Raw genomic sequence first — 22,290 nt, forward strand, 5'->3', positions numbered from 1 at the left:
CAACCCATTCCCGGCCCCCGTGACTCCTCCCCCCTGACATTTAACCCTCTCCAGGCAAGAGTGCGGCACAAGCAGAGGCAGAGGTGAGTGGCAGCTGGAAGTTAGTGCAGAGCAGAGGTGCAGATGACAACGCAGTCAGCGGGCAGCCCCCGGGGGTGAGGCTGCCGCCACCACCTTGCAGAAACGCACCCTCTGGAAGTCGGTGATTTCCGCCATCTCTTGGGGCTCAGGGCATGCCTCTGTGGAAAGAAGGGGCGGTCAGCAAAGAGAGTTCTCCCCATCCAAGCGCATGCCTTCCACCTGGAACCGGAACCCCTCCCCCGCCCAGCTGCATCCTTCACCCCAATTCGATTATTACAACAGCTTACATGCCTAACTCTAATCTGCTCAGGGGACCAACGAAGCAGCATCCATCCGTAACATACTTCTGTTTACAAGCGAGAAGGCATCTCCCACCCCACTCCTACCCCTCAGCCCCAGAGGAAAGAGGAAGACACAAAGACACATAACCGCGTTCCCCACCTGAAGGTGCCTCAGACCCCTCTTCCTCTTCAGCTTTCTGGTTTCCGGGTAGGCTGGGCCCACTCTCCGGGGAGGCAGGGGCTGGCTGGTCACCTCCTGGGGAAGGGAGGGCCCACTCAAACCTCCTTCTCTCACTGCACCCCACTCACCCACACCCCACAACAACACTCTGAGGGAGTGAGTGTCTCTCAGACTACAATCGCACCACCCTCTCCCAGCCTAAACCAACCTCCATGAAGCTAACCCTAGTGGACAGACTGTGCTCCCCAAAACTAATTCCACACGTGAGGAAAAAAGGCAGTCCCTTAGTACCCACTCCATTGGGCCTAATTAGGGCTCTGCCCAAAAATTCTATTGGATCCGCATTTTCTATCCTAATTTGCTTGCATCCCCATACTCTGATCCCTCTCACTGCTAAACCACTGAATCTGCCCCAACCGATTCTATTTTTCAACCTCTAAGCAGCCCAATTCTAATTTTCTAATCCAGCCTTGGTGGTTAAACGCTGTGGAGTCAGTTCTGACTCACAGCAAACCTGTATAGGGTTTCTGAGAAGCGGCCAGTGGATTTGAACCACCGACCTTGCGGGTTAAAATTGCAGTCGATTGCTTATCCTATAGCACCACACAGGGACTCAAAGAATGAACCGAGGCCCGCCACCACTGAATCTTTGTTAAGTGCTGACGAGTAGGTGCGGTGGTTCTGACTCATAGCGACCCTGTATATGGCTTCTGAGGAGCAACTGAGGGGTTTGACCTGCCAACCGTGCAGTTCACAGTCCAGAGCTGATCCTACAGCGCTACACCAGGAGTCCTACTAAACAGAACTTTCGGGCTTTCCAACCCTACCGCAACCCCAACTTCCGTTCCCCAGCGCCAACTTCAAAATCGATATCCCTTCCTTGCTCCTCCCCACCACCGGTTCCACCCACCTACTCAACTCCCATTGGCTCTCAAAGGCTCCACCCCCTTGGGGCCAACTCTATTCCTTGGCCTTACAGCATCCCTGAACTCATTGGCCCTCTGCTAACTACATTCCCACAGTAAACAGCCTCTTTCCCCCACCCCACTCCTACTCCTCAGCTCCAGAGGAAAGAGAAAGATGCACTCGCAGGTCCCCCACCTGAAGCTGCCTCAGACCCCTCTTCCTCTTCAGCTTTTTGGCTTCCGGGTAGGCTGGGCCCACTCTCCCGGGAGGTGGGAGCCGGCTGGTCACCTCCTGGGGAAGGGAGGACCCAGTCAGCCCCCTTCCCTCACTGCACGCCCCCCACAACCGGGCTCTGAGGGAGTGAGTGGCTCGTGGAGACAGAGGGGACTGTCACTAGTGGGTGTGAATTCTTTATTGGAAATGCCCTGGGGCAGGAGCTTGGGGGGGGCAATACACAAAGGGGCAATGAAATGCTTCAGGTAGCAGGAGCAGCTGGGGGGGTTGGGCCAGGGTCCCCTGGAGCCCCCCCACAGGCAGCCAGTTTCATGCATCTACAAAAGGCCAAGCCTCACCAGGAGAGAGGGTGCCTGCTGAGGGGATGGTCCGGGGGGAATTCAACTCCATTTCTTCACCCCAGTCAGACACAGCTTGGTGGCCCCCAGGTGGCAAGAAAGGGCTGCTCGGCGAGGTGGGGGCCTGACTAAGTGCTGGGGGCTCCTGGGGCCTGGGAGGGGCTGGGTCGGCTGGTTCACTGGCAGCGTGCCCAGCAGGTTCAGGCTCTTGGGGATGTTCTAGGGAAGGTTCTTCTTCCTCCTCAGCATCCTCTTCTTCCTCCTCCTCCTCACTCTCCCCACTGATGTCCTCCCACTCCTCTTCGTCCTCCTCCCCCTCGTCCTCCTCCCCTTCGTCCTCCTCCCCCTCGTCCTCAGGAGGCTGGTGGGCAGGGGCCAGGGCCTTGGGTGGCTGCAGGGGACACAAGGAAGGTCAGGGGAAGGGTGCTGGGCCCTGGGCACCCACACATACCCCACCCCACCCCGAGAAGATGGCCCAGCCCTACCTGTGTTTGTGGTTCCTCAGGGGGAGTGGGCTGGGGGAGCTCAGGGGCTGGGGATGCTACCTCCTTTGTCTCCCATCGGTCATCGTGGTCACTGGAGAGAGTGGGGGAGGGGGGGAGACCCAGGTGTAGAAATCAGCTGGGGGGGAATTCAGCATGTGGGCCCAGGCAGCTGCTAGTGAGGGGCGATGGGAAAGCTGATAGATAGAACGGGGCCACACAGTAGAAGGAACAGAAAAGGTTAAGTAGGGACCCAGACCCCCAAAAACCAAGGGCCAAACCAAGAGACAGGTCCAAGACTGACAGACAAGGACAGAAACAGACAGACAGCTGTACTCAAACCAACACCAAAAGAACCAAACCTACTACCACTAAGTCAATTCTGACTCTTGGTGACCCCACATAATACAGAGTAGAACTGCTACATAGGTTTACCTGGCTGTAAATTTCACTGAAGCAGAAGGCCTGTCCTTTCTAACGAGGTACTGCCAAGTGGGTCTGAACAATTAAGTGCATACCATTTCCACCACCCAAGATCCTTAAGGTCATTAGACCCACAAAGACATACTTAGTCCGGAAGCTAAAGGCAGAGGACAGAGCACAGCTCCGAGGGAGGTGTGGATACGCTGGGATGGGGATGGGGGGGCACCTGTAGGCACGGGGGACCGCCTTGGCCTGAGGCCGGCTGCTTTTCCTTCTTCTGCGGCTGTTGACTTCAGCTTTGTGCTGACTCAGGAACTCCCCAAAAGTAGGGGGTTTGGGAGGCCGGGCCCAGGGTTGGTCATCTGCAACAGAACCCAGGGGTGGTCTGGGGCGGCATTGGCCAAAACCACCTCCCTGCCCTAGCCAGATCCAAGGCCAACCACTCACCAGATCGGGAGGATGATTCCAGGGCAGGAGCTGGACCATCCTTGAACCTGGAAGGAGAGAAAGTGGATGAGCTGGGGGCTGGAAGGACAAAGGGAACAGGGGATAGGAAGAGATGAGGGAGAGAGACACAGGCCAAGGTCAGAAAATGAGGATCAGAGGAGACAGGATCAAACATAGGGTCACTGATGAGAAAGGGTTAGAGTGATAGATGAGAGGCAAGTATGACAATGACAAGTACAGATAAAAAGATCCAAATTTGATGGAGCCCCAAAATGCAAAACATAGGATGACTGTGGCCCTTTCTAAAGTCCTTGAGCCCCAAGGTTCCTGCCCGACCTCATTTCCTATCACACTCCTCCATTTCTCCAGGTACAAATTTCCCTACACCTGCTCACACCTCAGGACCTCTGCACCCGCTACTCCTTCTGTCTGGAACCCCTTTCTCCCAGATGTTTTCGTTTTAGTGACTTGCTCCCTCACCTTCTGTAGGACCCTCAGCTCCATGGGCTTCCCTGGCCCACCACCCCAGCTGCAATCGGCAACAATAATCTCCACCCTTCCCTTACTCCGTTTCTTTATTCTTCATAATCAAAAGATGTTGTATCTATCTGCAGCTAATCTCCGACACACAACAGGCTTCCATTCTGATGGCTCCATCGTAAGTCAGTTCTGACATAAATCAAATACCTCTTTTTTTTGGGGGGGGGGTATTTAGTTTTCATTATTATTGTCTTTTATTATCAGTATCTTTATAAATCTGATCTTTTTCTTTGGGAGTTGGAAACATTGTATATAAGCTTACAGATCAAAAGTAACATATATATACCAACCAAACGCACTGGATTCCGACTCATAGCCACACTGCTGGATACAGGGTTTCCAAGACTATAAATCTTTATGAAGCAGACTGTCCTATCTTTCTCTTGGGGAATGGTTGGTGGGTTCAAGCTGCTGACCTGTGGTTAGCAGCTAAGTACTTTAACCAGGGCTCCCAATATATACATATATACTTTAAAAAAAAAAAAAAAACATACACCACTTTAACAAATAAGATGGGCAGTCGTTAAGTGCGATTCGGGGTAACTCAAATGCGTCCTAAGTCAGGGGCTCCCTGTACTCCCTGCCCATCTTCCCAGTAGATTCTTCCATTAAGGTGGAGACGTTTCATTCACTGTTCTAGCCCATCATCTAGAACCTTCCATAACACATAGAAGGGAACAAGATTAATAGATAGACTGCTTTGGAAACAATTGCTTTCTCATTTTTAACCCTGAGAACCTCTCCCCAAAAGTCCAGCTGCCTACATCTTAGAGATCAACCAGGAAACTGGTACAAATACTTCTCACACTTGTTACTCGCTGAGATCGCACACATCTAAAAAAGATTCCAACCACCAGGCAAACAGACAAAATGTTCTTTCTTTAGTCAGCACACCAAGAGGAAAGGTTCAATTCTGGGCTGGATGACACTGGAGGGCTCCCTGAAATGGTCTTCAAATTTTGAACCGAAACTACCTTGAGGTAACCTTATAGCTAAATAACAAATTGTCTAAGAAAATAAAGAATTGATCACCTGTAAGTATGATGCTCCTTTAAAAAAAAACCAAAGAAAAAAAAAAAAACCAAAACTTTATGAAACCAAATGGTCAACAATGATTTTAAAACAAAGGTGAGAGGGTAAAGGAGCAGGGAGACTAGATGAAGGGAAACAGAACAACCAGAGGGGAAACCATGAGAAAATTCACACACTATCAAGAATGTAACTAATGTCACTGAACAACTTGTGTAGAAACTGTTGAGTAGGCTGTGTGAACCTCCACCGAAAATACAAAAAAAATATTTTTTAAAAAGTTTTAAGTATATAAACACTTCTAATGTTATCAGGGGCAGAATGAAAACTATAGGAATTTTTTGGAACCTTCTCCAAAAGCTGGAGATAGGGACACCATGACGCCTTTAAGTTTGCCTGGATGTTCCCTAGGGCCCAAAAGGGAACAGACTCAGACTTACAGAGAATAACAACCACCACAGGGGATGTGAGGGCACTTGGCAGAGCGAAGTGCACTGAGTTGGATGGCTATGGGACAGGTAAGAATGGAAGGAGGATGCAGAGATCTGATCCCATGTTAGAAGTTACAGCCATGTCCTTTGCCAAGGGCTCTGCAGTAGCAGCAGCTACCAGAGTAAGCAAAGATGACCTCCCCACCCAGTACTGTTGTGTCTGTGGATGTTTATCCATTCCCATCTTGTGCCTGTCAATGTCAAGGCCCTGTCCCCAGGAAGCTGCTGCTCCCTGGACCTGTGCCCCGGGACGGACATCCATAGAACAGAGTTCAACCTGCAGCTGAACCCAGCTGCCCCAGGAGCCCACGAGAACCCAGTGCTGCTGTAGAATGTGGTGGTGGTCGCACAGCATGACTGGAGCAATCACTGAGCGACACACAGGGTGAGAAGGCCGAGAGGCATGCAGGCAAATGAACTGGTAAGTCAGGGCAAGTCAACAATTTCCACACAACGGGGGCGAGCAGGGAGGAGAGACTCACATCCCCTCGGTCTTCTCAGCATCCCACTCCCGCCGCCACTGGCCGGTGGGCTTCCGGTGCCTCTGCAACCGCTCCTGATCGATCTTCTCCCGCTCCTGCTTCCAGCGCAGGTACTCCAGGCGTTCCCGGCCAGTCATGGACAGCGTCATATCACCGGCACCTCCCAGGCCAGCCCGGCGGCCCTGCCCCAGGCCAACAGTTAGTCAGGACCCTGTTCCAGAAGTCCACCCATGCCCTGCTCCTGCCGCTGCTGCCAAAGGCCACACAGGTAGACAATGGCAGCAACTGGGCAGAGATTAATTAGAAACCAGGCATCTCCTCCAGGAAGCCATGCCAGATCGCTCCTTGGTTGAACCTCTGACGCTGCCTGATTTGCTTCTGCACATCTGCATTACCTGACACCTTATGGCCAGGTCAGTCGCGACTTTAAACAGGGTTCCGTTCCAAGTTGTAAGTCAGCTCTGACCTAAGTCGATTGCTTCCTATTTCTCCCATTTTCATTATTATTGCATCCTAACAATGAAGTTAGGGTTCACTTGTCGGGCATCATTAGAGCTGACCAACACCCAACTTTCTATCCACTGCGACTCCTGACACCAACTTCACTGAGACCAGGCCACGGGCGGCTCCATACAGCAGTGCTTTGAACTAAACCATAAAGCGAACATCTGCAAGAGACGTCGGACAATGGTGACATCGGCAAACTGCATGCCGCATCACTACATGGAGTACAAGTATGTATTACTAACAACGCGATACCCCAAAACTTTAAAACTGGATGGTAGTTTAAGTGCAGGTCAGCCTAACTCAAATCCACAGCAAGTCAAAGACTGGCTGTACTCATTTATTTCCTGGTCTCCTCCCAGCAGAATATATTTGAGAATGACAGAGAATTGCTTTGCTAACCCACTCTTATCTCCAAAACTTGGAGCTGTGCCCAAATAGTGCTAAATGTTAGCAATGAGAGGAAACCCACAAACATGCCACAAAGCTGTACCAATCAAAGCAGAAGGGACTGGCACACCGACTGACAATTCTTTTGGGGTGAACAACAGTCCCGGGGCGTGTCTCTCAGCTGTATATCACCAACCCTCATGGCCTGTGTGTGGTGAGTGCCTTGTAAAGCAGAGACTTGTCCCAGTTCCCATAGAGTCATCTCTGACTCAGGACAACCCCATGTGTGTCAGTGTAGAACTGCGCCCCATTGGGTTTCCAATAGCTGATTTTTTTTGGAAATGGACCACCAAAGCCTTTCTTCAGAGGTCCCTCTGGGGGGACTCGAACTGCCCATCTCTTGGTTAACAGACACCAAGGACTCCACATGGGCAACAAAGCATATGACAAACCCTCACTCATTACAATGCTGCAAAACTAGCACAGACTCCGGGAAGCACAATCAGTTTGCACTCAACTGCCATCCTAAAGACTCAGCAAACCCAGGGGGACAGCCAAAGAAATGGCGTGGCAATCTTCCATCCCAGGGAGCAGTTCTCCTCTGTAACAGGTGTGGTCACCATGAGTTGGGGGTCAACTTGACAGTACCTAACATCACCATCCACGTACCACCCAGCTGACTCTGAATCACAGCGTCCGTGTGGAGCAGAGAACTGCTCCCTAGGACTTCTGAGAATTAAATCTAAATGGAAGCTGACAGCCTCTCATCTGTCTCTCTCCCCTGAAACAGTTAGTTTAAGAACCGAGACCTTGTGGTTGGCCACTGAACTGCTTAAGCACTGAGCCACCAGGGCTCCTTTTAAACAAGAAAAAGCTTGCTGCAGGGCCCGGCACACATTCAGCACTCAGTAAACACGTGCCGCTTCACCAACAACCCTACATGCCCATGGCTGCCCAGCTGCCAGAACCCACCTGCCGCTCAGGCTCCAGTCGCACCCGCTCAAAGTCAGGGCCCCCCCAGTTGCGCCCGTGCCGGCGGCTGCCCTCCCGGCGGTCCCGCTCAGGCTCCTCTAGGGGTCCACCACGGCGCCTGGGGTCATCCAGAAAGTTCCGCACAGGATTGGGCTCCAGCACCCCCTCCTGCTGACATGGGCGGTGGGGGGACAGACGTGAGCTGACTCCCCAGCAGCCCGCACACCCCCACCTTGTGGGAGGTTCCGGTACTGACCCTCTGGTTGCGCTCGTATTCTGCTATCTTCTCCATCTCCTCGTTCATCTTCTCGATATTCTGCCGGCGCCGCTCCTCCCATTCCTGTGGGAGACAGAAGAGACCCCATAGCAGTCAGCCCTGCTTTGCCAGTGTCATTACGCTGGGCAAGAAAGAGTAAGCATGTCCCTTCATAAAAGGTCACCACAAACTACCAGAGGCCCCAGCAATGCCATTCTGGGTACAGACCCATTAGCTTTTAAAGCAAAGACTCAGAGACTTGTCCACCAATGTTCACAGCAGCACTAAAAAACAACCAAAAAGTAGAAACCACCCATGTGGCCACGGACAACATCTCCTCACTCAGCCACCAAGAGGAATGAAGTCCAGTTGGGGACTTTAGACCCAGAGAGGGAGAGGGGCTGTGTGCTGACGACCGGGGAGCAGGCTTGTAGTGTATACCCTTTGGTTGGTTAATGATGCATGGAGGGGATTGTAACCATGGCAATGAAACAACATACGATAGAATGAATGTAAAACTAATGTTCTCCCATGTAAACTATGACATAATTCACATAAAACATTAAAAAAAAAAAAACAGGAATGAAGTCCTGACATACAGTGCCACACGGACAAGTCTTGAAAATGTGACCCTGAGTGGAATCAAGTCAGAGACGGACACGTCATTCCACCCATAACTGAGAACAGGCAGACAGATGGCTAGAAACCAAAGTTCATTAGTGGTCACACCAGGGACAACAGAGTCCTGGTGTGGCGCTGGAGGATGAACACTGGACTGGCATCAGCAAGGTCAGCAGTTCAGACTCACCAGCTGCTCCTCAAAAACTCTATACAGGGTCACTATGAGCCAGAACTGACTTGGGGACACTGACAGCCGCATACCAGGGGCAAGAGGGGAAGCAAGGGAGAAAGTGGTGTGAGCGCACTGGGTTTCGGCTAAGGGTGATAGAGACTTCCGGAAATGAAGAACCATCAGTCACACAATACGATGACCGTAACATCACTACGTCGTACGTACCAAGAAAAATGAGCTGCTAAATAGTTTGTTATACATAGTTAATGAGAGGGCTCCAAAAAGCGCAGGGGTACACACCATACTTTTAATTCCATTTTTCCATACATCTTTTGAAGCCTTCTTATATACCACAGCATGCGGGGGGGAAGCGAAGATACAACAACAGAAGACAGTCCTGGTGGCAGTTTGAACCCACCAATCACTCCAAGGGAAGACTATGAGGCGGACTGTTTCCATAGAGACGGCAGCCTCAGAAACCCAATGGGCAGTTCAACTCCATCACCTGAGGTCATGTGAGTTAGAATCGGCAGTATGTGGGTTACTGGAAGCTTTGGTTCAGTGTGAGGGGAAAATTCAGGAATAGCTCCTGGGGACCGGTGAACAGCATGACACATATGTTTAATGTCATGAACTATACATAGCAGCCCTGGCGGTGCAGTGAGTTAAGTGTGGAATGGCTAACCCTAGGGTTGGCAGTTCTAACCCACCAGCCAGCCACTCCAGGAGCGAAAAACGAAGCTGTCTACTTTCGTAAAGATTTATGTGCTCAGAAACCCTAAGGCACAGTTCCACTCTGTCCTATGAAGTCCGTGTGAGTCGGAATCCAGGGGTGGAGCAATACATGTAGAGACTGGGACAGCGGGAAATGTTTTCTTACCTATGCACTTACCACAATTAAAAAAACCAACAAAAACCGCTATCACAGCCAACGTGCCCCTTTGCTTTCTTTGGAAAGGCCTGCCCTTTAAGGGATAAGCAAAGCTTACTGTGATGGACGGTATGTACTAATACCACACGTGGTGCTGAAACCCCTCCTTTTCTCCTGGAAGTCTGCAATTTGGATCAGTGCCAGACAGGGTGGCAACATGACCATCCCGGGTAGTAACCCTGGGAGGCACCAAGTCTCTACTGAGCTCTCCTGTGGGAACTCGAATCATGTCCCAGGTGCCTCCCAGGCAATGTACTCTGGAAGCTTGGGCCTGCTGTCCCCAGGACTCCGCGCCTCGCACCTTATCCCTTTCCTGAGTCTGCTATGGGTCCTTCCACTGTCGTCTGCTCAGTGGTACAGGTGACTCCTGGGAGTCTTTCTAGCAGAATGTGGGAGGAGACTTGGGGAGCCCAGCCCCCATCACAGCTACCACAGTAACTGCGGCAATCAATCAATCGGCAGATGGTCCCAAGCCACTCTCCTCCTCTGTCCAGGGAAATAGGTATGTTAATGAGCACGTGGCCAACCAGCCAGAAGTGACGTTTTCATCTTCCAGCCTCTTTCACAGCTGGAGGAGTCCTGGTGGTACAATGGGTTAAGTACTTGGCTGCTAATTGCAAAGTCCATGGTTCAAACCCACCCACCACTCAGTGGGAGACAGATGTGATAGCCTATGTCCATAAGAATTATAGCCTAGAAACCTGTACAGCAGTAGTTCTACTCCGCCCCAGAGGGTCACTAGAGGGTCAGAATCGACTCTATGGCAGCAGAGATGGGGGGGGGTGAGGTGGGGGAGGGGGAGAGGCAGACAGACAGACAGACACACACACACACACAAGAGAGGAGCAGAGCACGCGGGTTGAAAACAAGGCAACAGTAGCACGGAACCAGGATACAGGAAAACCAGACCACAGAGCCCTTTGGCTCCCAGAGCAGCGCCCACCTTGGATTTGCGGTCAGCAGTGGCAGTGGGGGTATCTCCAGCCCGAGAAAGATGAGGGGCCCCCTTGCCCCGGCCCCTACGGCTGTGGCTCCCAGCTCCTCCACGAGACTGCTCCCCAGGACTCTCCTCCCAGCTGTGGGTTGCCCGGCCGGCGCCAGCCCGGCCTCCTCTGTGTGGGGGTGTCCGGCTCCCTTTGCTGGGCCCTTGAGGCCGAGGAGTCCCATGAGACCTCCTGAAGGGACCCAGGGTCTTCTCCTGGAAGTGGGGAAAGGAAAGGACAATCACCAGGGTGAAGGACAGGGACACCCAGACCTAGAACGGAGCCAACACAGTAGTGGCCTGCTGGGGAAGGCTCCTGGGTTCCAACCCTCAGCCCCTTACCGTCTCCCCATTCTCAAGAGCCTCCCACCCTGATGTCAAGCTCACCACCTCCACCGCCACATTCTCCTTCTCCACCAAGCGGCCCTTCCGGGGCGCTGTCACAGCCACACCCTCAAGTTCCGCTTTCTTACGGTCCTCCTCGATCTCCTGGCGGGATGGAGGAGGTGTCAGGGTCCAGGTCCTGCCACCAGCTGGGTCCCCAAACCTCCTGCACTGTCCCCACATCTGGCCCCAGCCCAGGCCTCTCTCCTGGTCATATTGGCATCTTCCCACAAATCTCACCACGGTCCCCCCCTCCTCAGGACTGTCCTGTGCGACCCACTTTTGAGGCCCAGCCAAACCATTGCTGTCCATGACCTAAGGGGGGCCTGAGAACTCCCCTCCCCATCTCCCTGGTATCCTCTGGCCTCCTGGAACACACCAGGTTGGGTCCTACCTCAGGGCCTCCACAATGGCTAGTCCCTCTGGCCAGAAGGCACTCCCTCCCAGCTCTCCATCACTCCCTCACCCCTCCCTCCAGGTCTCTGCTCACCTGGCCCTGCTGAGGTGGTCCCTGACACTCCCTGCCATTCTTGCTCCCTGTGCCCTGCTCTATTTGTCATGGAGGCAGACTGTCACTACCTGCTGTTACATGTATTTTGCTTGCTTCCTGCCTCCCCCACTGCAACACAGCAGGGTGTCTGTGGCTTTGCTCGCTGATGTTATCCCCAGTGCCTACAACAGTGCCTGGCACACAACAGAAACGCAGCATGCTTTGTTTTCATTTTGTTTTGTTTTAAATGAATGAACGCATGAGGGATGAGCACATGTAACCCATTCCTCCGCCCAGGTTCCCATCTCAAGTTGACGTCTGTCCTCTAGCCCAGGACCTAGGACCAAGACCTGGGCCTCTCTCCCGCTCCCTCCACTGTCCATCACGCACCAAGCCCTATTCGTTCTGCCCTCTAAGTAACTGACAAGTCCACCTGCCTACTCTCCCTCCCCTCAGTCCTGTCCTGGGTCAAACACCTCCTGGCTCCCTGACTTTGGAGTCCCTGGCCCAGCTTTCTTTTTAGTCTCTGGTCTCCAGTATCCATCACCACCATAGCAACTAAAGGGCTTCTTCCTGCAATCCTACTGTGACCCAGCCCTGCCCTGCTCAAAGCCCTCCATGGCTCTCCAGTCCTCAGGGGAAAACCCACACACTAGTTCTGGTGTGTTCAAGGCCCTGCACAGTTGGGCCCCTGTGACCCTCTCGGGCTCTGCTACTCACTAAACCACAAAGCCCAACCCCGTTGCCACTGAGCTGTCTCCTGGAGGTCCCATGTGCTACAGTGTAATCGTTACAGATTAACAGACCTTTCTTCCGCAGTACCACTAGGTTGAGTTCAAACCACCAACCTCCAGGTCAGTGGTGGTGGTGGTGGTGGTACTTATGTGCCGTGGAGTCAGTTCCAACTCATAGCCACTTGTGCCACCAAGGAGTAACTAAGTCTCTAAATTCCCCCTCTTCTCCCAGACTTCTACATGTCTGCCTGCAACATGGTCCCTCTCTTCTCTTTAACCTGAAGGCCTGAAATGGCCCCTTCTCCAGAAAGCCCTCCTTAATGTTCCAGCCTGGGTCAGGTCCCTGTCCCAGCCCTGTCCACTCTGACATGTCACTGACTGAGCACAAGACCACGTCCCCACTGGGCTGTGAACCCTAAAGGGCAAAGCCGGGCTTTTTCAGCCACCGCTGGGTCCCCAGCACCACTCAGCTTATGACAGTAAAAGCCTCAGTGATCAAATGTAAATGAACAATGATGGAGCGAAAGAAGGGAGGAATGGTAGGCTCGGGCATCTGGTGTTGCTCCTGAGAGCAATGAAGAGCCATGGAAAGGTCTTAAGGGAAGGAGCGGTAGGGTCAAAGTCAAAGTCTGGGAAAACTCACAGCTGGGAGGAGAGGGGGTGGGGTCTCCCAGGGTGGGGCTAGGGCACCTGGTAGCGCCGCATAAGGGCCTCATTCTTCAGCCTAAGGGCTTCGATCCTCTTGTCCAATTCAGCATCCTTCTCCTCCTTTGATTTCAGATCCAGGGTGGCCGCCTAAGAAGAGAGAGGGTGGAGGGTTGGTCAAGCACAACTGTACACTCCAGTTCTGGGAGTTAGGCACCCAGACCCCCACCTTCCAAGCCCCCTTTGCCAAAGCTGAGATTCTGGGGAGCCTGTTTTCCATCTCACCATTTTCCTGGCCAGCTGGGGCCACAGACCCGGAAAAGCTCCCTGCGGAATCTGGACGCAGCACTGGGGGGTTCCTGAGGGCAAAGGGAACAAGAAGGACCAAGGTCTACATCCCCCCCAACTCTTCTTTAACTGCAAGCCCTTATTCCTTTCCCTGGAAGGATTGAAGCAAGACTGTTGTGAGGCTGGGTTTCTTGTTAGTAACCACCGAGGCGGATCCCAGCACACTGCGACCCCCTTACACAACAGAACAAACACTGCCCATCCTAGACCATCCCCATGACCTGCTGCAGACCCACAGGGTTTTCACTGGCTAATTTCTGTGAATAAATAACCAAGTCTTCCGGTCCTTGCCCATCAGAATCTGAAACCTCTACTGAACCCTGCTCAGCATCATGGCAAGCAGCATTGGAAGGCTAGAATTCTACCAGTCAATCATTAACACCAGGTTGTTGTTGTCGTTAAGTGCTGTAGAGTCGTAGAGTCGGTTCGGACCCATCGCAACCCTGCATAGGGTTTCCGATGGAGCGGCTGGTGAGCTTGAAGTGCCGCTCTGCAGTTCAACCAACTTTGCAGTCTAGTGCATTAGCCCACAGAACTCCCTCAGGCGTAGTCTAACACTATCCCCAGCATTTGGAGAAAGATGCACCCCGTAAAGATTCTGAAATGAGCCCCTGATCCATCGGTGAGGCTGCCTGGGTCTGGCTCAGCTCTGCAGTGATCATTCTATCCACCACTGAGCGGACAAATCTTTCGGAGTCCGCTCCGGTTTTCCAGAAAAAACTTTCCAGTCCAGACCCTAAGGAGCATACATCATGGCTTCACCCCAGGATATCTCACCTCACTCCACTCTCTGGCCTAGACTCTAACCTCACTTCAATCATCTGGCCCACCTTGATTATACCACACAACCTTCGGGTCCCATCCCCAGGCTCCCAAACCCACCCCCATTCTTGACCAATAATCCTGACCCCGCCTCCGACTTCCCCAGCTCATCTTCTGGCTCTGCCCCTGGCCCTACCCCGCCTCCCATTTCTAGGCTTAGAGCCGGCTTCCCAGCTAATGCTCTGGCCTCGCCCCAGGTTCTGGCGGAACTTTCTGATCCCGCCCCTAGCACTCCCGCCAGCACCGTGGCCCGATGCCCTAGCTCACTACATCATCTTGGCCGCGCTCTCACCTTCAGGTTAGCTTCTGGCGTGCAGGACAGGGTTCTACACTCACTTCCAACTCTGGCAAACTTTAAGGCCCCGTGCCCGGAGCTTTCGGTTAGCGCCCCAGCCCCGCCCCTATCACGCCTGAAAACATGTTGGCCCCGCCCCATGTTCCGGTAGACACCCTAGCCCCGCCTTGAGTCCAGGCACAACTTTCTGACTCCGCCCTTGCTGCCCACCATGCTCCGGCACCGCCCACAGACCGGCGCGCCCAATTACTTCTCGCCCCACCAGCGCCCCTCTAGCTTCCCATGTGGGCGTCCTGTCCCCGCCCCCCGCAGAGTACTCTGACCCCGCCCCCGCAGGAGGCTCACGACCCTCCCTGTGCAAGCTCCTGCTCCCCTCACGTGGGATGCCAGGCACCGCCCTCCCTGGCCGCGCTCCTGGCTCCCTCCCCCGGTCACCTGTGCCGGAGACCCCGCGGCACCCGCAACTCCGGCTTCTCACGGCCTCCGAGTCCGCAGCTCCCGGGCCGCACGCGTCACTTCCTTCCCGCACCACGTGAGGAGGGGAAATAAAGAACGTCACTTCCGATCCCGGTGCCCCGCTTCCGGGAGTCTTAAAGGGGCCTCACCCTGGCTGGTGGAAGCGGTGGAGGTGTTGCTCTGGAAGCCTGTTCACATTATGTCTGTGTGGGTTGCCTCTTCCAGGGAAAGCGACGCCAGCCTCATTTATGGCCTCCTCTCCTCAAGTCGTTTCCACCACCAGCCCCATATTCCTGGTTCCAATAAGTAGGCCCCAGCACTGAGCTGGTTTGACTCCTTCCAGCCAATGAAAGCTTGGAGTTACTTGTTGGTGTTCTTATTAAGCCTTCAAGTCAGTTCCGACTCATAGCGACCCTGTATAGTGTTTCCAAGAGCAGAGCGGCTGCTGAGTTTGAACCGCTGACCTTGTGCTTTATCAAACCACAGTGCCACACCACACTTGTAGGAGCACAGAATGTCAACTGATAGAATCCTTCACTCCTTCTCAAAATCTGCATTAAGCACTAACAAAGCTTAAAACTCAATGGTGGGTGTTTTAGGGGTGGAATCCAGATGATTAATTGGGTGGACCCTATATCTCCCCTCAAGGAGTTCTGGTAGCGTAGTGGTTACGAATCGGGCTGTGAGCCCCAAAGTCAGCAGTTCGAAACTACCTGCGGTTCCGCGCAAGAAGGATAAGGCAGTCTGCTCCCGTAAAGATTTACAGCCTCGGAAACCCTGTGTACGGTTGCTATGAGTCGGAACCGACTCCACGGCACACAACAACAACACAACAATATCTCCCCTCAGGAAGGACACTCAAGGAAGTTTGACAAAACAGCAGAGGTCCAGGCCTGAAGTTGTCACAAAAAGCTCCTGCGAGGAGCCCTAGTGGCTTTGTGGTTAATCCCAACACTGCTAACAAAGTTGGCAGTTCAAACCCGCCAGACGCTCCACAAGAGTAAATGAGTCAGACTCATAAAGATTTATAGCCTCCGAAACCCTATGGCGCAGTTCTACTGTGTCCTATGGGGTTGATTCACTAAGGATGCTGGAGGCTTTAAGAAAAGAACCCTAAATATTTCTTGTTGGCTCACAATGCCTAGTGTTCACGTTAATGACCCTGAAAAGATAACTGTAGTATTCGCCTCACCCTGTGCTGAACAAAGACAATGGGTCATCTGGTGCCAAGACCTATTTTACAGAAAACCAGACATAGCCTGCATCTCCAAGGATGAAGATATAGTGTACCATCCCATAATAATGCCAAGAATTCCCAGACACCCTTGCTGCTGGTTCCATCTTGAAGATAAGCTGAGTATTCTACTCCCTGCCTACATGTCACCCAAGCTCCGCCTTAAACTCCGCCCACCCCCAGTTTTTGCATGGTGGTGGTGGTGTACCCACCCTGGAGTTGGTTCAGGCTCTGACTCATAGTAATCCTGCATAAGATTTCTGAGGCTATAGATCTGTATGGAAGCAGAAAGCTTCATCTTTCTCCTGTGGAACGGCAGTTTCTAACTGCTGATCTGGAGGCTAGCAGCAGCACTCATAACCACTACACCACCGGAGCTCCTTAGTTCTTTGCATCTCCTCCCTTTAAGAAACCTAGCCCATAAATTAAAATATACAACCACTCTGACTTTAGCAAGCAGACAGGTTGTCCTGGTGAGATTCCAATCTCCCACTATCTCCAGCTTTGCTTTTGATCAATAGCAAATAAAGCTCTGTTCCACTACTAACTGTCATTTCGAACTCTTTCTAGTGTGAACAGAAAGAACTTTAATATTAAGGGACTTGCAAAGGGGTCTACTTTGAAGCTAGTGAGTGGGGAAAGCCCTCTGCAAGGCTTGGTGCATTCCAGGTTCTTAAAGCTCAAAGAATTGACTGCAAGGTTCAGGGAACTATGTTCTTGAACTAAACTTTAACACGTAACATACTTATTCAAAATGATTAGAAACACCATGAAAGAACCTTATGGGAACAAGACACCAGATTTCCTGTAATTTTATTATGAGATCTAAAACATGAGAAGTAGAAATATCCAATAATCCCTTGCCCCTTATATGGTATCTTAGTTGCCAAAGGTTTAATTTTACTTGGATCCACAATCAACACTCATGGAAGCTGCAGTCAAGAAATCAAGCAATGTATTGCATTAGGCAAATCTACTACAAATGTCTTAGAGAGCAAAGATGTCCCTCTGAGGACTAAGGTGTGCCTGACCCAAGTCATAGTATTTTCAAGCGCCTCATATACATGCAAAAACTGGACAATGCATAAGGAAGACCAGAGAAGAATCATTGCATTTGAATTATGGTGTTGGAGAAGAATATTTGAAAGAACCATGGACTGCCAGAAGAAGGAACAAATCTGTCTTGACATGCAGCCAGATGCTCCTTGGAAGCAAGGATGGCCAGACTTCATCTCCCAGACTTTGGACATAGTGTCAGGAGAGACCATTCCCTGGAGAAGGGCATCATGCTAGGTAAAGTGGAGGGTCAGCAATAAAGAGGAAGACCTCCAACAAGATGTACTCCCACAGTATCAGCAACAATGGGTTCAAACAATAATTGTGAGGATAACACAGGACCAAGCAGTGTTTTGTTCTGTTGTGCTTATTAGGGTCACTAACAACCTTATCTAGTGCTGCAAAAATACCACATGTGGTTGAACTTAAGTAACAAATGTATTTTCAAACTGTTCTAGAAATTAGAAGTCCCAATCAAGGTCTCTGCCTCTTTTCTAGAGTCTGGTGTCTGCTGGTGATCCTTGGTTTTCTTTGGCTCCAGTCCTTCCCTCTGTGTGTGTGTGTGTGTGTGTGTGTGTGTGTGTGTGTGTGTGTGTGTGTTCTGGTCTTATAACTCAGAAGTGCTTTGTACTACCCATCTCTGTTGTAACCTCACAAACACCAAATGGGATGACATCCATCGACAGGTACCAACAACCCACTGCCCCGAAGGCTAGCCCAATCCTTAGGAACTAACTGCTCCTTTGGGTTTCCCAGAGTGTCATCTTTCTCCTGAGGAGGAGCTGGTGGGTTTGAACTGCTAGCCTTGTGGTTAGTAGCCTAATGCTTAGCCCCAAGCATCACAAGCCCCTTTCTACAGGTACAGGGGCCAGGAATTCAACGCGGGGGGAAAACACAATTTAGCCTATAATAGCCCTCGTGATGCAATGGCTCCACTGCTCACTGAAAGGTTGGCTGTTCAAGCCCACCCAGTGACTCCATGAGAGAAAGACGTGGGGATCTGCTCTCATAAAGACTTCACAGCTGCTCCCCAGAAACCCTATACAGGGTCGCTATGAGTTGGAACCCACTTAACAGTAGCGCTTAACAACAACAGTATCAATTCATTAACAAAAACCATCCATTGCCATCAAGTCCTTTCCAACTCACACTGACCCTTGAGGACAGAGCAGCGCTGTTCCATGGGGTTTCCTAGGCTGTAACAGAAACAGATCACCGGATCTTTCTTTCGACGAGTGGATTCCACTGCCAACATTTCCTTTAGCAGCTGAGCACTTCAACACTGGGCCTCTCAGACACAAATCGTATAAAGAAAGCTTAAATGCATAAGTGAAGGGTGGTTGTTATTGTTATTAATTGTCCTCAAGTGGATTCCGACTCCTAGCAACCCTCCACAGGGTTTCCAAAGAGCAGCTGGTGGATTTGAACTGCTGACGTTGTGGTTAGCAGTCCATTGTGGTGCTTATCCTACAGCACCACACCAGAGTTTTTAAGTTAAAGGAGTCAGGCTAAAAAGGTTACATATGGTTCCAATTAAGACATCCTGGAAAAGCAAAACTATTGTTGTTGTTAAGTGCCATCGGGTCAGTTCCAACCCATAGTGACCCTGTATGGGGTTTCTGAGGAGCAGCTGGTAAGCTTGAAGCTCCAACCTTGCAGTTCAAATCAACTTCGCAGTCCAGTGCATTAACCCACAGCACCACGCCAGGACTCAGAGACGTTACATCCACAGAGACCATGAAAAGATGAGTGACAGTCAGGGTCTGAGGAAGGGGGCATGATGAATAGGTAGCGCTCAGGACCTTTTTAGCGAAACGCTTCTAAATGAGTCTGTCATGGTGGATACATGACATTAACATTTTCCAAAGCCCATAGGTCTCAGCACCTACCAATGACAACAACATGTTATTGTTGTTGTTAGGTGCCATGAAGTCAGTTCCAACTCATAGTGACCCCACACACAACACAACAAAATACCTCTTGGCCCTGCATCATCCTCACAATTATTGTTATATTTGAATCATTATTGCTGCCACTGTACCAATCCATCTTGTTGGGGGTCTTCCTTGTTTTCACTGGCCCTCCACTTAACCAAGCATGATGTCCTTCTCCAGGGACTGGTCCCTCCTGACAACATGCTCAAAGCACAAGAGACAAAGTCTTGCCATCCTTGCTCCGAAGGAGCATTCTGGCTGGACTTCTTTCAAGACAGATTGGTTTGTTCTTCTGGTACTTTCGATATTCTTCTCCAACACCATAGTTCAAATGCGCCTATGGTCTGCCATACTCATTGTCTTGCTTTCACATGCATATGAGATGATGGAAAATATCATGGCTTAGGTCCAGTGAACCTTAGTCCTCAAAGGACTTTACAACACCAAGAGTGAACCCCAATGTCAACATAAACCCAAAACCAAACCAGTTGCCCTCAAGCCAATTCCAACCCATAGTGAACTGGGTGTCCATGGAGAACTGTGCTCCACAGGATTTTCAGTGGCTGTGATCTTTCAGAAGTAGATCACTAGGGCTTTTACCCAAGGTGCCTCTGGATAGAATTGAACCTCTCACTATTTGATTAGCAGTCAAGTGCTTAACAATTGTTGTTGTTGTTAAGTGCCATACAGTAGATTCTGACTCACAGGGAGGACCCTGTATAAAGTTTCCAAGGGGTAGCTGGTGGGTTTGAACTGCCAACCTTTGGGTTCACAGTCCTGTCTTAAACCTACACCAAGAGTTTCATTAATTAAAAACAAAAACGAACTCATGTACTGAATCCTACTGAGATACGTAAAGTCTGGGTTCTAAAAAGTTTGTGAGTAGGCATCTAAGATACAACACATCAAGACCAAGAAACAAGAAGAAGAAGAAAAAGTCTTACAGAACAAACTGGTGTACAGGGCTAACAGCTCACCCAGCAGCCCTGGTCTCATCTGCCCTGAGACCTGAAGAACTAGATGGTGCCCTGGCTACCACTACCGAACATTCCACTCAGGGTCAATAGATACGCCCAGCTAGAATTGGTGGGAGAGGCAGAGCAGAACACAAATCCTTTAAAAAAAGGTTCTTTCTGACTGAACCAGTTAAGACTAGAAGACTCCCTGAGACTATCACTCTGAGATAGTCTATAAATTTTTCATTGAAACTACCCCTGAGGTTCTCTTTTACAAAACAACAGATTGGCACACAAAATAAAGGACATTGTGTGTTCTTTTTTAAAAACATTGTGGTGTTCCATTTAAAAACTATGGACAGTACGTTGTTGTTGTTGTTGTTAAGTGATTCCGACTCATAGCAACCATGTATAGGGTTTCTGAGGAGCAGCTGGTAGGTTTGAACTCCTGACTTTGTGGTTAGAAGTCCAGTATTATGAAATAAAAAAAATCAACAGTGATTCTAAAGCAGGGGTGGGGAATCTGTGTTCTGCCAAAATTTATGATATCATTCACGGGCCATACAAAATTATCAGCTTAATAATTAGCCTGTTGTATTCGGTCATTTAACTAACCCCTAATGTGGAGTCCTGGTGTGGCGCTGTGGGTTAACACACCAGACTGCAAAGTCGTTTGTACTGCAAGGTTGATGTTTCAAGCTCACCAGCTGCTCCTTGGAAACCCTATACAGGGTCACTATGGGTCGGAACCAACTCAACGGCACTTAACAACAACAACAACATTGTGATGACGTGGCGCTGTGGGTTAATGAGCTAGACTGCAAAGTTGGTTTGAACCATAAAGTCGGTAGTTCAAGCTCACCAGCTGCTCTTCAGAAATCCTAAACAGGGTCAATATGGGTCAGAACCAACTCGACAGCACTTAACAACAACATGGTGATGACATGGAGCTCTGGTAGCGTAGTGGTTACAAGTCAGGCTGCTAACCTCAAGGTCAGCAGTTCAAAACCATCAGCTGTTCCATGGGAGAAAGATGAGGCTTTGTGCTCTCATAAAGATTTACAGACTCAGAAAACCTATCCAGGGTCGCTATGATTCGGAACCGACTCCACGGCACACTACCACCACCGATTTGATGACTGGAGTCCTGGTATGGCACTGTGGGATACAGCACTGGACCACCAGGTTAATTTGAACCAGAAGGTCGACGATTCAAACTCTCCAGCCACTCGTTGGAAGCCCTATACAGAGTCACTATGAGTTGGAACTGACTGGACAGCACCTAACAACAACAATGTGATGACTGGAACTGTGGTCCCCTTGGTAGGGACAGACCAAATAATTTCACTGGCCTTATATAGCCGGCTGCCCGGAAGTGCCCCACCCCTGCTTTAAAGCAAACATGAGAAGATGAGGAAACTACAGACTAGAAACAAAATAACCAGGATGCATTTTAAGAGAATGTTGACACACTGTGAAAAATGTAACGAATGTCACTGAGCAATCTGCAAATCAATTGTCAGATAGGAACGAATTTCCTGTGTAAGCTTTCACCAAAAACATAGTAAAATATGATTTTAAAAAACAACTCCCCATCTTCCTAGGAAAAGCACACACATATGCTATGAGTCAAAACTGACAATTAACAACAACAAATGCCCAAGGCAAACACATAGTCAGAAAAGACCTGAGAAGATTACAAATGCAAACTCTCATCTCTCCCTAATCTTAAAACACTGGGTAAGCAAGAAGTGTAAACTGCCTGGTTGAGTTAACCACGTATCAGTATTAGTCCATCAATAGAGCCCTAATGGCACAGTGGTTAAAACACTTGCCTCCTAACCAAAAGGTTGGCAGTTCGAACCCACAAGCCTCTCTGCGGGAGAACGATGAAGCAATCTGCTCCCGTCAAGATGACAGTCTTGGCAACCCCGTAGGACAGTTCTACTCTGTCCTATAAAGTCACTGTGACTTGGAATCGACCCAAAGGCAGTGGGTTTGGCTTATTGGTCCATCAATTGTAACAAATGTGCCATCAAAATGCAGGAGCAACTGTGTACGGGAGAGACAGGGGCCGTGGGAACTGTGTAATTGTTCTGCACACCTCCAAACCATAGCTCTAGTGGTTGGTTCCAACTCATAGCAACCCTGTATAGGGTTTCCAAGTCTGTAAATCTTTATGGGAGCAGAAAG

General features: G+C 50.6%; 1 protein-coding gene and 1 pseudogene across 1 annotated transcript; one reads left to right on the plus strand and one right to left on the minus strand.

Annotated features, from left to right (window-relative positions):
* Positions 1 to 135: 135 nt before the first annotated feature.
* On the minus strand, positions 136 to 14,602 carry CCDC9 (coiled-coil domain containing 9). The gene is made up of 14 exons (XM_006868435.1): positions 14,503 to 14,602; positions 13,282 to 13,355; positions 13,042 to 13,146; positions 11,134 to 11,232; positions 10,705 to 10,959; positions 8,038 to 8,121; positions 7,782 to 7,949; positions 5,916 to 6,097; positions 3,374 to 3,420; positions 3,153 to 3,288; positions 2,507 to 2,597; positions 2,082 to 2,412; positions 511 to 618; positions 136 to 239 (listed from the first exon to the last, which is right to left on the minus strand). The coding sequence occupies exons 1-14, from the start codon at positions 14,600 to 14,602 to the stop codon at positions 136 to 138; spliced, it is 1,884 nt and encodes a 627-aa protein (XP_006868497.1).
* Positions 14,603 to 14,672: 70 nt separating this feature from the next.
* The window catches only part of LOC102817911, a 23,778-nt pseudogene continuing 16,160 nt past the window's right edge, over positions 14,673 to 22,290 (plus strand).

The sequence above is a fragment of the Chrysochloris asiatica genome, unplaced genomic scaffold (genome assembly GCF_000296735.1).
Source record: "Chrysochloris asiatica unplaced genomic scaffold, ChrAsi1.0 scaffold00116, whole genome shotgun sequence".
NCBI lineage: Eukaryota > Metazoa > Chordata > Mammalia > Afrosoricida > Chrysochloridae > Chrysochloris > Chrysochloris asiatica.